Source organism: Spermophilus citellus (genome assembly GCF_964194105.1).
Source record: "Spermophilus citellus genome assembly, chromosome: 4".
NCBI classification, from domain to species: domain Eukaryota; kingdom Metazoa; phylum Chordata; class Mammalia; order Rodentia; family Sciuridae; genus Spermophilus; species Spermophilus citellus.
This window is the reverse complement of record NC_138185.1, coordinates 129,233,207-129,250,196: the sequence shown is the minus strand read 5'-3', so window position 1 is coordinate 129,250,196 and position 16,990 is coordinate 129,233,207. Positions and strand designations below refer to the sequence as shown.

Genomic DNA, 16,990 nt, shown 5'->3' with positions numbered 1-16,990 from the left:
ATTGAAGTCTAAAATTGAATTCTGTAGAACAGAACTCTGACCAAGTGCTTGAAGCCAAACAAGACAATAGATAAAAAACTTTCTTCCTAAAATTCAACCAAGAGAACTGTTCAGTTGGTTAGTCTAAAGTGCAAATTTTCCTTCTAAAATCCAAATTTTTGCCTTTTCTCCTGGGCAAGTAAATTATTACAAGTAGTAATGATAACAATAGGTAACAGTTAATAATAACAACAGCTATAATGTATTTAGCTTGGCAGTACATTAAGCACTTCACATGCATTCTCTCTCTCTCTCTCTCTCTCTCTCTCACACACACACACACACACACACACACACATTTAGTTGTCAATGGACCTTTATTTAATTTATTTATTTATATGTGGTGCTGAGAATTAAACCCAGTGCCTCATACATGCCAGGCAAGTGCTCTACTGCTGATCCACAACCCTAGTCCTTTTTAACATGCATTTTCACATTAAACTTTTGCAACAATTATATGAGGTAGGAACAGTTCTTTTAAAATCAGTCCAAAATATTACAGATGAGATACAAGGTTTTAAGTGGTTCCGTCATTTGCCCATAGTAATACACCAAGGGAGGGGTAGAGAGGTATGTAGGAAAATATATACATATATTAAAAACACATACATATGTGAGTATATATATATATGTCTATATATAAGATATCTACACATAGAGACATAGAGAAAAGGAGAGCAGGAGAAAGAAAAAGGATAGACTTTGTTGAAAAGTAGGTCTGAGTTGAAATTCTGACTATGCTACCTACTAGCTATATGGTCTGGGAGGCCTATGCCTACTTTTCATCTATAAAACAGAAATAATGAGCTGGGGATGAAATTCAGTGGCTCCCCTGTCCCCATACTCTGTTTGATATTAGAGCCCAAGAAAGAGCTACATAACCTCAGTACCTGTACTCACAGTCATGCCCATTTGAAAAGTGCCCAATGTTACACAAATGGCCATTTTCACTTTATTTACTAATGTCACAGAGGTCCTGGACTGTCACTCTTTAGAAGTGCATTATTGATTGCCTAGATATTAGATAATATCTTCCTTTACTTCTGGGTCAAACCTGGGGGAACCCTTTCTAATCCCTTCACTCCTTTGAACACAGCTCTTCCCTCTACCTGAGCTTATCTAGAAAGCTGTAATAAATAGAGGCTCACAGGACATAGTAGATACCAAAGTCGTCTGCAGGGAATGACTGATGAGAAGTCATTTTAATAGAACCACGTTGGACTTTCACTTCTATTCAGGAGCTCCGGCTAATGCTTTTAACTTCATTTCTCCAAGCCTGTTATGCCGGCTCTTCTTGTTCGTTTTAAATAATTTATAACTCTTCCCCCTTTCAATAGCTGCCAACTGATTGTCACTGGTGTCAGACACCATTCCAACTTGGATCTTTTCATGCATCATAATCCTTTCCACTCACCCTCAAGATTCTAGAATGTTGCCAGGAGATATTGTTACTTGGTTGTCTGAAATGCATTTATAATATTAGATTTCCAAGAATGAAATGTACATATATCTTTTCTCCATCACTCAGTTTCTCTTGTGTGTCGGGAGCAATGAATCAATCATTGCTTTGAGTTGCCCAGAGACAGAGGCGACACCTCCCTTGGGAATTTCTCAGTGCAAAGGTGCTGATCCAAAACTACCCAGTTGATGGTATTACACTGTTAAAAGGGGGATTCTGGGAGGGGAGGGGGCATGGGGGCAGGAAATATGGTGGAATGAGATAGACATCATTACTCTAAGTATATGTATGACTGCCCATATGGTGTGACTCTACTTTGTGTACAGCCAAAGACATGAAAATTTGTGCTGCAATTGTGTACAATGAATCAAAATGCTTCGTCATATATACCTAATTAGAATAAATAAGTAAATTTTTAAAAAGGGGGGATTCTGTGCTAGCCACAGAATTTTATGGGTACAAGCTGATATGCTCTAATTGAGCTGTTTTGCCCACGACTTCAGTTTTGTTTATCTTAAGGAAGCTTTCTCACAACAAATCCTTTTAATGTTTAAACCTATATAATAAACATGCTGGGCCTGCTCATAGTCAGTCTTCTTCCATGAGAAGTTTGGCTGATCCACCAGGTCCTGCTTTTTTCTACTTTTGTATCTGTTTGTCTTTTTTTCAAATCCCCTCACCACCCAGTTTGAGAAACTGAGTAAATGGTCATGTGGGTTTGTGACATGTAAGTATATATTTTACACACAAATATCCTCCCTGACATGTATACAAAATATGTCCTTCCACCAAGGACACTGTAGCAACCCTGTCCACTTTGGGCACCAATTTCTTCCTCCCACTGACTTCACCCTTCCCAAGATCCCTGAGGGACTGTTCTCACTCTGGGAAGAGAGGCAGTTGGGTTTTGTTGCTCCCAGGGCACACAGAGTGGAATATTTCCTTTCCTTGTCATCAACTAATATGCTGGGGGTGGAGGTGGAGGGTGGACATAGACACATTACTAGTGCCACACAGGTTTATTATAGAATTGACAAACTGGGAAGTTATGGGGCACTCATGATCTTCTGAGTTCTCTTTTCTTCTTCTTTTTTTTTAACATTTATTTATTTTTTTTAGTTCTATGAGGACACAATATTTTACTTTTATGTGGTGCTGAGGATCGAACCCAGTGTCTCATGCATGCCAGGCAAGCACTCTACCACTGAGCCACAGCCCTAGTCCCTCTTTTCTTCTTCACAGAGGACTCTGCTTAAGAAAGCACTGGGTAGACTGACATCTGAATCAGTAATGATTGCCAAGTTTTGGTAACGTAGTGTGATTATTTTTCTTTTGCAATCTATATCCATGAGCAAGAGCCAGATGTTCAAATTCACCTTTTGTTTTTGTTGTTAAGGAGATTATTTTCATCTCTGCATATAACCTCAAGTTAAGTTCCTGGGCTCTGCTCCAATATACAAAATTCTTGTTTCTCTTTACCAAATCAAAGGGAAGAAATTTTTGTTAGATGAGAAATATAATACTAATTTCCAATAGAGGGAATGGGCAATTACCTTTTGATCCTTATGTGTATGTTCAAGTTTGTAAATTTAATTAAGATAAAAAAATGTGGCAGTGTTTTTATCTGAAGCAAAAACCTCTGATTATCAGTTTGCCAGTTTGATGCTAATGGTTTGAGTAGCATGAAGGTGAGTGAAGATCACTAGCCAGTTATTTTGAAGAACATCCCTCAGGGATGGGTTTGCCTGCTATTTTCTTGTGATTATATATTTTAGTAAGAATCTCACAGAAGTGATGGTGTTTTCTTACTGTATTGTATTAGGAGGTTCAAGATTTTAACTTGCCCCAACATTGGTGAGGTTAAATGTGATAACTTCAATAAAGTGGGCTTTGCCAGATTTCTCCATTATAGTATTTCTGTTCGTAATTACTATTTTGCAGAGATGTTCTGAGACTTTGTAATTGGCCTGTTCCTCATCAAATTTCCACACATTAGCCAGGCATGGTGACACATGCCTGTAATCCCAGAGGCTCAGGAGGCTGAGACAAGAGGATTTCGAGTTCAAAGCCAGCCTCAGTAAAAGCGAGACACTAAGCAGCTCAGTGAGATGCTTTCTCTAAATAAAATACAAAATAGGCTGGAGATGTGGCTCGGTGGTCAAGTGCCCCTAGTTCAATCCCTGGTACCAAAACAGACAACAAAAAACAAACAAAAACTTCCCAAAAGTACTTTTGACATTAGTCAGTGTTTCTTGACTGGATCAAGTAATGCTATGGTGCTTGTGAAATGATTTTCTAATGTCATTTTCACATTAATCAGCTGGTACTCAGCTATAAAAGAAGAGTTTTCTCCTTCCTTTTAAAAAATTATTTTATGGATTCCTGTTTTGTTCAGTTATTATTGCTATTTTTTAAAAATATTTTTTAGTTGTAGTTGGACACATTTATTTATTTTTTTTTTAAAGAGAGAGTGAGAGAGGAAGGAGAGAGAGAGAGAGAGAGAGAGAGAGAGAGAGAGAGAGAGAATTTTTAATATTTATTTTTTAGTTCTCGGCAGACACAACATCTTTGTTGGTATGTGGTGCTGAGGATCGAACCCGGGCCGCACGCATGCCAGACGAGCGCGCTACCGCTTGAGCCACATCCCCAGCCCAAGACACATTTATTTTATTTATTTTTATGTGGTGCTGAGGATCAAACCCAGGGCCTCGCACATGCTAGGTGAGCACTCTACCGCTGAGCCACAACCCCAGCCCGTTATTTATTTTTGATGTTCAAATCATCCCAAGATTAGTTTGCAGGAGGCCCTTCAACATGTCTGCTGAGTTCATTTCACATCTCCCCATCAGTTTTTAAGTCTTCCTTTCTTTTTGGCACATCAGGATCTTTCAGACCTATCTTGTACTGCCCTGCCCTAGTCCTGAAGTTGTTGTGGTGTATTTGAAAAAAAAATCACTGGGTCAGTCTTGAAGTTACAAGACATGGAACCTTTCTTTATTTGCTGTTGGGTTGAAGGGCAACAGGCAAGTTGCCTCTGCAATCTTGAACCCCCTGCAGAGGGTAGAGTGTACTCTTCTAGCAAAAAACTGCAAGCCACCAGTAAGTCAAAACCATAGCAACATGGGGAGTGGGTCAGAATGACCCAGTACAGTCAGTTCTTTGCCTAAGAAAAATGGAAACCCAAAAGAACAATTTTATATTGTACAAGAAGGGAAACACTTTCCCAAGGCTGTCCGTTTCTAAGTAGGGTGTGCTAAGCAGGATCAGGATGGCAGAGGCAGAGTTTTCTCACGGGAGAAGCATTTCTTACATGACATGTAGTCTCAGGGTAAAATGGAGTCTGTCTGGTCAAGGCACATAGTTTGGCCCACAACACTGTCAGCCACTTCTCTTGAGTCCTGGCTCCTGTTAGTGGGGAAGAATATTTAGGCACTCAGAGCTGGGTATACAGAGGTTATTATCACATCACTACTTCCAGGTTGTCTCAGTAGAAAGAGCTGGGAAGACATACATACAGAAATCCACATCTGCATGTGGAACTGTACTTTGAGAACTATGAATTCACATAGATAATCTCAATTCCAAATCTTTCAGGGTTTACTCTAGTTTTTTCCCTGTCCCATATTTACAACCTCATCTTCAACAGTGGGATACCTAACTCCCATTATCCTCAATATATTTCCTTCTGTGATCCGCCCTTCTGCATGTAATCGAACTCCTGCTACTGCTGCTGTCCTTTCCATCTCCCAACATACAACATGTCCATCTCACTCTGCATGCTGAGACGCCCCATGCCAGGTCACTGCTTCTCGTCTAACATGTCTTCACTCCACAGGTTTCAGACTAAATTGTAAATGAGTGAAGAAAAGAAGAAGGGAGTCCTTCTGTTAATTTTTTGCTTCTCCATTGGTGGGGTACTTAAAAAAAAAAGCCAACTTCCTCATCCCTTAGATACTTTTCTTTCCATCTAATTATCTGGAAATTTTACATTGTTTTAATATTATTTACATTTTCTTTAAGTACTTCTACAAATATAAAAGCAACTCACATTATCTTAACTTTTCAGTTCAAAAGTTTAAATAGCATGGGACACTGTATTACCCCAACCTATCTGGTTTTTAAGCTATGGAGGATATATAATGAATTTATATGAAATTTTTCATTAATCTATTTAGCCCTGGAGACCACATAGTGAAAGTTAAGATAGCAAGCGTTACTCATACCTACTTAAAATTACTTTTCAAATGAAGTCAAATTATCGGTAATACTTCTTAAATAGAAATGAGACTTTGTTTGCTCTTACTGCCATCTTTCCCTGAAGCCTTATCATATTTAGAAAATTTTATCTATCACACCTCCCATGGAAAGAATGTAGTAACGAGGGACTTAATATTGGAGTACTCTATGTGCTGAATACTTAACTCACAGCACCTTTCTAACCCCACTATGAGACAAATATTCTCAGAGATGCCTGCTCAACTAGCTGACATCACTCATGGAACAAGTGACAGAATCCAAGAGTCCAAGTCTATCCAGCTCCATTTTGCACTGCAGTGAATATAAAATGCAGTAGCTACAAAATTGAAAGACCCATAGAATGAGCCCTACTTCATTTCTTTTTATTGCTACATAATATTTTACACACATCCACTGTATCGATATATGGAAAAAAGATCTACGCAGATCTTTAACTCATTTAAAAAAATTGAGGTTTATTGTTGAGCTTAAGAGTTTTTTGTGCCCTTTATCAGATAGACTTGAGTTTTCTCCGATTCCATGGGTTATTTTTTTCATAGTTAGGAGTGTATTTTAAAGCACAAGTGTTTCTAATTTTGATTGGTTCAATTTGCCTGTTTTTCTGTGGTTTTTATGCTATTGATGTCATTACCTGAGACTATTGCCTAATCTGACATCACAAAGATTTACCTCTGAATTTTGTTCTAGGAGTTTTTATTTAAATTTTGGCTTTTATATTTATTTATTTATTATTTATTTAAAAAATATTTTAGTTGTAGATGGACATAATACTTTTATTTATTTTATGTGTACACAATACCTTTATTTATTTATGAGGATCAAACCCAGTGCCTCACACATGCTAGACGAGCACTCTACCACTGAGCCACAACCCCAGCCTGGCTCTTATATTTAGATTTTAAAAATCAACCGTGGCACATGCCTATAATCCCACATGGCTCTGGAAGCTAAGGCAGGAGGATTGCAAGTTCAAAGTCAGACTCAGCAACTTAGTGAAACCCTGTCTCAAAAAAATAAAGGGCTAGAGATGTCACCCAATGGTTAAGAGCCCCTGGGTTCAATCCCTGATACCCAAAACAAATATTTTGAGGTAATTTTTGTATATGCTATGAGAAGGAAGTCCAACTGAGTCCACCTTCATTTGCATGTGAATATCCAATTGTCCTATCATTGTTTATTGAAAATATTATTCTTTCCTCATTGTTTTGGAATTCTTGTTGAAAATCAACTGGGTGGGCTGGGGTTGTGGCTCAGTGGTATAGTGCTCACCTAGCATGTGTGAGGCCCCGGGTTCGATCCTCAGCACCACATAAAGATAAATAAATAAAGGTATTGTGTCCATCTACAACTGAAAAAAATATTTAAAAAAATCATCTGGCTATAAACATGAGAGTATATTTTTGGAGTCTTCTATTTTATTGTCTATGTCTATCATTAAAATGTAATATACCATCTTGACTACTGCAGTTAAGTACGGGGAGGAGTATTTTAATAGCCTTTTTAGGTAACTGTGAATATTCTTATTAGAGAAAAACCTAAATCAGACAAGTGGTAGTTTTCTAAAGGTCAACTGCAATGTAGAATTTGAAACCCTATTAAAACAAAAAACAAACAACAACAACAAAAGAAAAACCAAAAAACTTTGCCTATTATGTTAGATATTTCACTCATGTATCATTTTTTTAAAAGAGAGAGTGAGAGAGGAGAGAGAGAATTTTTTTTTTTAATATTTATTTATTTTTTTAGTTCTCGGCGGACACAACATCTTTGTTTGTATGTAGTGCTGAGGATCGAACCCGGGCAGCACGCATGCCAGGCGAGCGCGCTACCGCTTGAGCCACATCCCCAGCCCCCATGTATCATTTTAAAATGCCATTTGTGGGTCATTTGGAAAACACTGGTTATGCATTGGAAAATATTAGTTATGTGGATCTCCCAAATCTCATTTTACACGACTAAAAAAAAAATCTCATTTTACTATTAAAGAAACAACAACAACAAACAAACACTGTTTTTAATACCAACAGATTTCTTTAGAAAGTAATTGGAAAGCTATCATGCTACTGGTGTTAAGAGGCAAGTTTTCCAAAATTCTTATTTTGTAAAAAATAAGTCTTCTGCCAAATATTCAAGTCTGAATAATGGTGTTTTTTTTTCCTGCCAGTCATGCCTTCAATCAACGATCAATCAATCAATGAGTAGTTCTGTTTGTAACTCATACAATTGCTTAAGTATGCAGAGTAATCCAAGGCAATGACCATCCAAAGACAAGTGGGTATTTATTGTGTAGTGAAGTATACTTGACCATCAATGAAGCATTCTTGCCAAAAATTTAATCCTGAATCTGATCAAGCCTTTACACCTAATAACTGCATATGCAGAAAACAGAGAAATAACAGCAAGATTCCAAATGTGGAAAACTTCTTAAATATGTCAGTTCTTCCAAAAACAAACAGAAAAAAAGATGGAAGGGGAAATCTACATATTGGAGACTTTAAAAACAAATCAAGCAATTTCAATGTGTGAACCCTATCTGAATCCTAACTAAAATTATTTTTAAAAAACTTGTTAAGAACAAAGACTATGTATCTGATGATAGTAAGGAATTGTAAACTTTTTAGGTGTGATAATATAGTTCTTAATATTTTACGAACATATACTGAGATATTTATAATTCAAATGAGAAAAATTCCATAATGTAGGAAAGCATGGAAATTGCCTGGGAAAAACAAATGAAGGAATGCTAATGTTGGGTGGGGAGTGCCCTCTTGTTTGATATTGTCCACTATCAGTGTGTAGCTTTTCTGAAGAATAATTATAACCTCTCCCATCTCCATGACCAACAAGATGCAATCGTAGACCCCAGGGAAAGAACTCTGCTTAAAGGAATTTCAAAAAAGCCTACAAAAGGAAAACATATTCTAGAGAGGATCAGAAGCTTGGCTTAGAATTTGCCTAAGAGAAAGCTAACATCATCTGGGACCTATAATACAGATGCCTTGTGTAAAAACAACAACAGATACAATAAATAAGGATGATCAAAAAATCTCTGCAGTGCAGACACACACTTTCCTGCAAATGATCTCTTTTAAAATAATAAGCAGCTGTTTATTATGTACTCTTGCTTTAATTGTCTACTTAAATATGTAAGAGAGCATCATTGTGATCTTCCCTAAGAGAGGATGGTATTGTGAAAAAACATTTTTAACATTCATATTTTTTACTGTGCCGCCCACAAACTGCGTATCATGTAAGGGGTTAACTACCTGGTGAAAAATCTGAGGATCCTTTCTCTCTGTGAAGTGTGCAATCTACTGTGGTAAATACATAGATAGTAGCTATGAAAGCAACATAGTCTGACTTGAGGGTGAGAAAGATGTGTAATTTTCCTTTATATCTTTAAAATATTTTCTATGTCACAATAAATCAACATGCATTATTTCTAACAGAATAATGGTACACATGCATCAACAGATTGAAGAAGGCATATTATTAGAGAACAACTGCAGAAGAGAATTCCAAAAATTCAAAGAATTAATCTAATAAAAGAGTTTCATTCTCTCCAGAGGATGAGATTAAGAAAAAAATTTAGAGATTTAGCAAATGACAATTTCTGACCATGGAGTAATATAATGAGCAGTGATAATTTTTCTTTATGGTGAAAAATGCAACTTATAGGTAAACTTTTACTGTCATGAATTAACCAAAAAAGTCACCCCATTAGCTTATTTAAGGAATACCTAAAAAACACAAATTGAAGGGCTGGGGATGTAGTTCAGTGACAGAGTGTTTGCCTAGCACGTGCAAGGCCCTGGGTTCAAGCCCCAGCATCACAAACAAGCAAAATTCAAATTGTACAACAAATATATCAATCAAGGTAACTCTGAAATAAATGTTTTTTAGAGTTCTATTATTTTGAGAAAAGCAATAGGTAAATAGTAATAATATTCATTAAAGCTATTAATATAACAAATTATATATAAGCTCTAAATTATTACTTCTGACCTATTTTAATGCACGTATATCAATTTCATTAAAATATTTTCAGAACTGAAAACTTGGGACTTAGTGGGTTAATGGAGAAGATCTGTTTCAGCAGAGTGAGCAGGAAATGGTACAGAAGCCATCAGTGATTAGGTGCTAACCACCTAGTCACTATGCTTGAGAGTCAATAAAACATGTGGCTTAAGAGCACAGAGGAAAGACAATCTGCCTGAGTTTGAATCTTAACTCTACTACATACTAAAGTACAAAAATCTCAGGAAAGCTACTTCACCTCTCTAGCACTTCGATTTTCTAATCTGCAACACAGGATAACAATCCTTAATACTTATTTAATAAATCATTATAAGAATTAAATAAATTAATAAATACAAAATACTTAGAGCAATGCCTGACAAACAGTACAAACTAATTCTTAGCTATTATTATCTTGTGAAAATAAGCAACATGAAATTAAATTTGAACAGATAATCACCTTTTCTGATCAGCAAGAAACTTAAGGAAAAAAAAAAAACAGCACAGGAAACAAGTATCATTTAAACATCATACAAATAGGACATCAAAAAGCATAGGTGTATAAAAATGGTTCATTTAGAAAAGCTGATACTCTGAAAATAAACTGATATCCTGAAAATGTCAAATATTTTTTAAGAATGATTAAACTCACTAAACATCTGTAAACAAGAATAAATTTATTTAATTTCTTTTAAAGATTTAATGATATACAAAATGTATATAGTATAATATCTTTTAAGTAATACACTTTTTCTTTCTCCCCCCCATCAATATTAAACACTATTTAAACAGCTTATCTCTGCTTGCCTTGTCTGTATCTATGAGATACACTACTGAATACAAATAAGCTTTACATTGCTCCCTTCCAAATAATAATTAAAACTAGTACCTAGGAAACAACAAGAAAAAAAAAGAAAAAAAAAAGGAAAAAAAATCAAAACATTACAACTTTAGATGAAAAGCTTTTCTTGTTGTTGTTGAATATTCAAAATATCTGGGGCAGTTAAATTACATTTTATTGGCATAGTTGCATTGCAATCTCCCGACATCACATAATGATGATCTAATTCATTTAATCTCTTAAATAAGTACCACAAACAACATTCATGTTCAGATGTTCCCACATAATTTTAAATAAAAGCAAGAGCTCACTTTTACATTCTGATTTGATATACTGGTCAATAACATCTTTGGGGAAGTATGTAACTTCCACTACAGACACAGATAGGAAAAAGTAACTTTTCTCATTCCCTTGAAGAGCGAGTTAAATATCTCCTTTTACCATGGCTTTCTTCTGCTTAACAGTGGCTTGATAAGACAATGTTAAAAAACAAAACAAAACAAAACAAAAAACTAATACTTTTGCACAATTGGGCTCTAACAAAAAACTGGCTCTATCTTTAAATAAGGAGCCTAACCCTGATTCATAAATAAAGTCTTTCTTAGAAAATGGTCTTCAGCTGAGGCTTTTTATATTTCTATGAACCTAGAATTAGAAGTCACCTTTTTCATGTCCAACAAGCATCTAGTAGAGAGTTAGTGACGTCACTGAACACACCGAGGAAGACTTCTGACTGCCATTTAACCAAAGGCTAAGTGTTTTCTTCATTTCTCTAGCTGAATGGCAATAAACCAGCTGCCAATAAAATGTGCACAGACACCTAACTTTGGTTAATGGTATTGCACCACATAAGAGGGAATCATCACCCTCATCAGAACTAAGTAAAATGACACCCTCTGCTTAAGAGCCCTTCAAAATTTTTAAATACTAATTTTCCATTACCTTTAAAATTTCTTCAGCTGTCCACTGAATCCTATAGGGAGTTTCTAATTGACTAATTAGGTCAAAAGAATATTGACCTTTAAACTGTGCTGGGGTCAACAAATTCAATTTGCACACACCTTTTCTATATTAACAATTTCCTCCTGAAGGAAAGTGACATAGTAACATTGAGGGAAGTGTAGGCAAAACCAATGATTCAGTAATATTATAACATCAAACGAACAGAATTAGTTGATTCTGATTCTTTGGTGGAATTTCCAGGCTGAAGATTCAAATCTGAAGGTTCTTCCTGAGGAAATATAATCTTATCAGGTGTATAGTCATTCCTCTTCAGATCTACAGTCACCAACCCGAACAACAACAACAACAACAACAAAAAAAAAAAAAACAAAAAAAAAGAAAGAAAGAAAGAAAAAATATTTCTTAGAAATGGAGAATTAAGAACATTTTATTAATAAATTTTCCTCTAAACATCAGACCTTATTTTCTGCAGTTATATATTTAATAATCACAAAATTCATATACATAAAAATAAAATCATTCACTGAACAAACACAATTATTACACACTGATCGTTATCAATCAGCAGCCATTCATATAAATTTGGGAATATACAAACGAAAAGGCAGACAAGGTCCTTGTTCATGGAGCCTGTATTGTAGTGGGTGATAGAAAACAAGCAAATTGAAAAATTATACAATTAGAAGCAGTAACAAGTGCTTTGAAGAGAAGAATATGATGAAGTATGATAAGGGCCAGATGAGAGATGGTATAGGGTGATTCTTTCAGACAGGGCTGGGCAGAAAAGCCAGAGGAAGAGACTCTCTTAGTATAGACCTGAATATTGAGAAGTAAATTAAAATTCTAAAAGGAATGTTCTAGGAAGATAGAAGGTTAACTATAAAGACTAAGAAAGAATTAAGACTTGATATACTCTAACAATGGCATGTAGACAGTGTGACTTATGTATAGCAAGTGAGAAGACAAGCAGAAAATGAGGTCAAGCATCAGTTGATGGCCAAGCATTGTCAAACTATAACCTGTGGGCTAAATTTGGCCTGTTGCATATTTTTATAAATAATTTTGCTGCAATGCAGCCAAGTTCTGTGTTTATTGTCTACAATTGTTTCTGCACTGTGATGGTATAATTAGTTAGCTGAACACAGACCACATGGCCACAAAGTAGAAAACATTTACCTGTCCTTTATAAAAGTTCACCAACTCTTGATTTAGGGAATGTAAACTATGATGTATAATACAGATTAAAATAAATCTACTGGAAGGTTTTAAGCAGTCTCACGGGAGAACTATAATCTGATTTATTTTAAATAAATATTCTAATGGACATGTGAAGTTAGGGGTAAATGGCAGCCATCCAAGAAACAAGATGGTGGCAATTAAGATGAAAAAAGAAATGATGAATTTTAGGGGAGATTTCAGAATAAGAGTATATAGAACTTGATGGATTGGTCATGAAAAGTGAGGGAAAAGACACTGGATAGTTTTAATTTAGAGGTTGAGCAGCTAGCTGGGTCAAGCATTAGTGAAATGTAGAAGTGGAGACTTGTGTGTAGGGGTGGGAGATGAAAAATCAAGAGCTCTGGAATAGATATGTTACTATAAAGATACTTTAGGATATCAGAAATAGGAGCACAAGAAAGTAGTTAAGTCTTTAGATAAACTTGGTACAGTCAGTATGTAAAATGCATTTATAGCCATGAGACAGGATGAAATCACTTAACCCTTAAACTATCAAGTTCTAAGTTTTCAATTCTGTGAACATTTAAATGAAATTGACACAGGTGTATTAAAATAAGTTGGAAATATTGTATTTAAATACATCAGAAATATAATCACATTATAATCATTAAAATATTCTTACTATAATTTATATCATATTATATATACTATATCCATGTTTTTATAAGTGTTCCACATTTGGGATAATGGGACAAAACAGGTTAAGGAGTTATGACAGATGAGAATAGAATTAGAAACCTTTATGCAGTAATATCAAATTTATAAATTTAAATCAAGCATGGTCATGCTTACACTCTTGTACCTTTACATGAATATAAAAAAGAACTGATACTCAAAATATGAACTGTCATTTTAATCTGAAAAATAGTCTACATTAAATGACCCAAATATGTGTTCACAACTACATGTATTTTTTTTTAATTAAATTTTACTTCAAGACTATGCAGTATGGCCTTAGGGAATACAAACTAATATGTAGCTGTACTATACCAAGAATAGTAGAGAGATATGCAATTATAGCTCAGTTTTGATTGTGTTATTAACCAATGGGTGTAATCATAAGTAATCTCAACTAATTATACTATCTACAAAAGAAGGGAACTGGATTGGGTTGCTGTTGAGGTTGACAAAATTAGAGACCATTAAATCAAATATTTGTACCTCTAGCCTTAGCCTTACCTTGGCCAAATTAGTTGGCTACCTAACCTTAGCCAAGTAGTTATTACTACTGGTTATTACTATTGTAGTAATAACTACCTTGGCTAACAATTTATGTACTATATTAAGAAATTTTTTTACCTGGAAGTTTAAGCTTTCTACAGCAAGAATTACAGTGATGTTTTGCTCTAAAGTTTTTAATTGCATCTTCTCCTAGATTCGCTGGGCCAAAAACCATATCACAGGATCTGTGAAAAAAAAAAAAGAAAATTTATGCAAACAGAAATGTAGAATCTGAAAATATGCCTTAATGAAATTGTTAAAACTTATTACCTCTTTTCTTCTGCTTTTATCACAGATGGGTCAGTCAAATTTTCACCCACACCTTTATATATATGTAAAAAAGACAAAAATTTTTATCACATAATTGATATTAACATTGACGTTTGCATAATAAAAGTCTAGAGGTTATTTTACCACACCATCCATCATTACAATGTTAAAATTATTCAAAGGAGTATAAGTTCTTCTCTCTTAATATTTCATAACTTGATTTATAACCTCGGCATCCCATCAGGAACAGACATAGATCCTGTGATGTGAATGAGAGTTAAATGTCAAAGTGAGAAAGTAGGCATGTAAGCTCCTATTGGTACCCATTTTCTGATTCAACAGGGCCTTTTATGAAAGGTCTATACAGTCTGCCCTTGATCCACCTTAGTTATAAGCAAAGGACAATTTGGTACATAAAGAAGCATAAATCCATAAGACTTTTAAAAGAAACATTTTTTTTGAGAGAGTTTTTTAATTTTTTTTTTTTTTAGTTATTGGCGGACATTACATCTTTGTTTGTATGTGGTGCTGAGGATCAAACCCAGGCCGCACCCATGCCAGGCGAGCACGCTACGGCTTGAGCCACATCCCCAGCCCTAAGAGAAACATTTTTGATTTAAGAAAAAAAAAAATCACATGTTAACATGTAATAAAATTATAAAGATATTCAGAACATAAAAAGTAAGATTATGAACATCTTTCTCCCTAACAGAAAACAATTGCCGTGTAAAAAGTCCAAATACCTGAAACAACCACGCTATGTGAGAAAGCCCAAGCTACTTAGCCATGTGGAGAGACCACTTGGGAAACTGAGAAATTCAGCTGATGAAATACTAAAACCTGCATATGCTTATCAAAATGTTTTACCTTTACAACAATTAAGATAGCCATATTCTACTGCTGACTGACTTATCAATATTTTAATAAACTTACCTTGTAAATCAAGTACCAGCAATTCCCCTCTGGTATATTCATAAGTCCAGTGGCTAAAGGCTAGCATGATCTCTTCTAATGTATTAGTTGGAATAATCTCATCGCCATTATTATTGTTGTATTTTCTAAATTCTCCAGTCATACATTCTTCCACAGCAAACCACTGTCCTGCTGAATGGCAATACAGCAGGAAAACTTCAAGGAACCTTACGAAAAACAGTTACAGATATTACTTCCAGTTTGGTTAAGAAAATTCTAATTGATATGGATCATGAATAAATTATTTAACATTAATAATGAAGGTCAAGAAACTGCTAGCCACATAATTCTAAAATATTACAGAAAAATATCATAGAAAAATGTAAAGGTTTACCTTGGAGAATATGGTATGGATTTGGGTTTCATTTGATTGAAGGCAAATGTGAGTTTCTGTGCTGCTCTCTGTTGTTGAATTTCCTATAGAAGAAGGGAAACCCCTTGATTAATATTTAAACTAAAAATGGATTTTGCTTATTCACTCTAGAAGTGAAAAAACAAAGTTCTTACATTACACAGTTATATATTCACTGATACTTACTCTGAGACAGAGATGCAGAACTGTATCCTCTTTATAAATACTTGACCATGTGTTAACCACCTCAGGAAGAAAAGATTTAATAATATAAAGATGCCCTGATTTGAGGATATCATGTTCTGACCAGGTACACTGAACTTTAACAGCTCTTCGTAAACCTCCTCCCATCTCCTCTTTACTTAAAAACTCTATTTTGGCACAGAGGCCTAGTTGTGACCAAGAAGACATGCTGTTATTTAATATGTTGGGTGAACTCTCTTCCAATCGGTACACCGTGACAGGCTCACCTGCAACGTGAATGGACAGAGTTTAAAATCAAATTATGAGTCCTTAAAAATGACAAAGTAGAATAAAAATTTGCAGATATCTTTGGGTAAGTAAGGAATAAATACAAGATAAAATGAAAGAAGTATAGTTTTTTAGAAGTTTAGTATGATGAATGATAGGAAATCAACATTCTTCCTTAATATCTCTGAATTCATGTATAAAGACAAAACATTTTTGAAATAATGAACATTTTAAAGATAAACTTGGAGAAAGCAGCTGAAATTCTAAACATCTCGGAGTTAAATTTTAGGAGGAAGTTAGAGCTATCTGTTCCACAGATCCTGTGATATAAATTTATCTATGCTTTTGTTATTAGGCAGTGGATAAAGAACTTTCCTGAATTACAGTACACCTTTCTTTGTGGGTATACCAGTAATAGAAAAATTAAAAACTTCTAATGTTTTTTTCTACTTAAGTATACCTCTCTTATGTAGTAGACTAATTAAGAATTTATATGAAATTGACATTTCTTAGTGATCCTTTTTCTTTTTGTCCCCACCCATGTTTTATGTTATAACTAAAAAATCAGTGAAAAATTTACTTTCCCTTTCATCTCCTTATTTTTGAGATTTACCTCTTGGAGGCACAGGTGTGAATGGAATGCTCTGGGATAATCTCATCAAGTTATTTCTTTCCACAGCTGCATAAAAATAAGAGAAATAATGAAATCTCTAAAAGTTCACAATATTACTAAATTTTGTCTTTTATATTACTGACCTGAATAATAATAATTTGTATCCATGACAGGCTTAAATGGAGAAGCAAGACCTAAAATGCAAATACACAAATGAGACTATTTTTAAAAGTACTAGTGCAACATTATTTTTTGTTCAGACATTTTCATATAATA

General features: G+C 34.7%; 2 protein-coding genes across 4 annotated transcripts in view; both read right to left on the bottom strand.

The window, feature by feature from the left end:
• Positions 1–5,564, bottom strand: part of USP50 (ubiquitin specific peptidase 50) — a 34,493-nt gene extending 28,929 nt beyond the window's left edge. The window contains exon 1 of the mRNA XM_081292687.1: positions 4,809–5,564. The gene's annotated coding sequence lies outside the window, so the exon portion shown is untranslated. The remainder of the gene's footprint in view (positions 1–4,808) is intronic.
• A 5,033-nt stretch (positions 5,565–10,597) lies between these two features.
• TRPM7 (transient receptor potential cation channel subfamily M member 7) overlaps positions 10,598–16,990 on the bottom strand; it is a 99,225-nt gene continuing 92,832 nt past the window's right edge. For all 3 annotated transcript variants that reach the window (XM_081290673.1, XM_081290674.1, XM_081290675.1), the window contains 8 exons: positions 16,858–16,908; positions 16,715–16,780; positions 15,817–16,100; positions 15,613–15,695; positions 15,240–15,445; positions 14,307–14,358; positions 14,115–14,221; positions 10,598–11,891 (listed from right to left, as the gene is read on the bottom strand). In XM_081290673.1, coding sequence (XP_081146799.1) covers positions 11,761–11,891; positions 14,115–14,221; positions 14,307–14,358; positions 15,240–15,445; positions 15,613–15,695; positions 15,817–16,100; positions 16,715–16,780; positions 16,858–16,908 — 980 coding nt within the window. In that variant the 3' untranslated portion in view covers positions 10,598–11,760. The remainder of the gene's footprint in view (positions 11,892–14,114; positions 14,222–14,306; positions 14,359–15,239; positions 15,446–15,612; positions 15,696–15,816; positions 16,101–16,714; positions 16,781–16,857; positions 16,909–16,990) is intronic.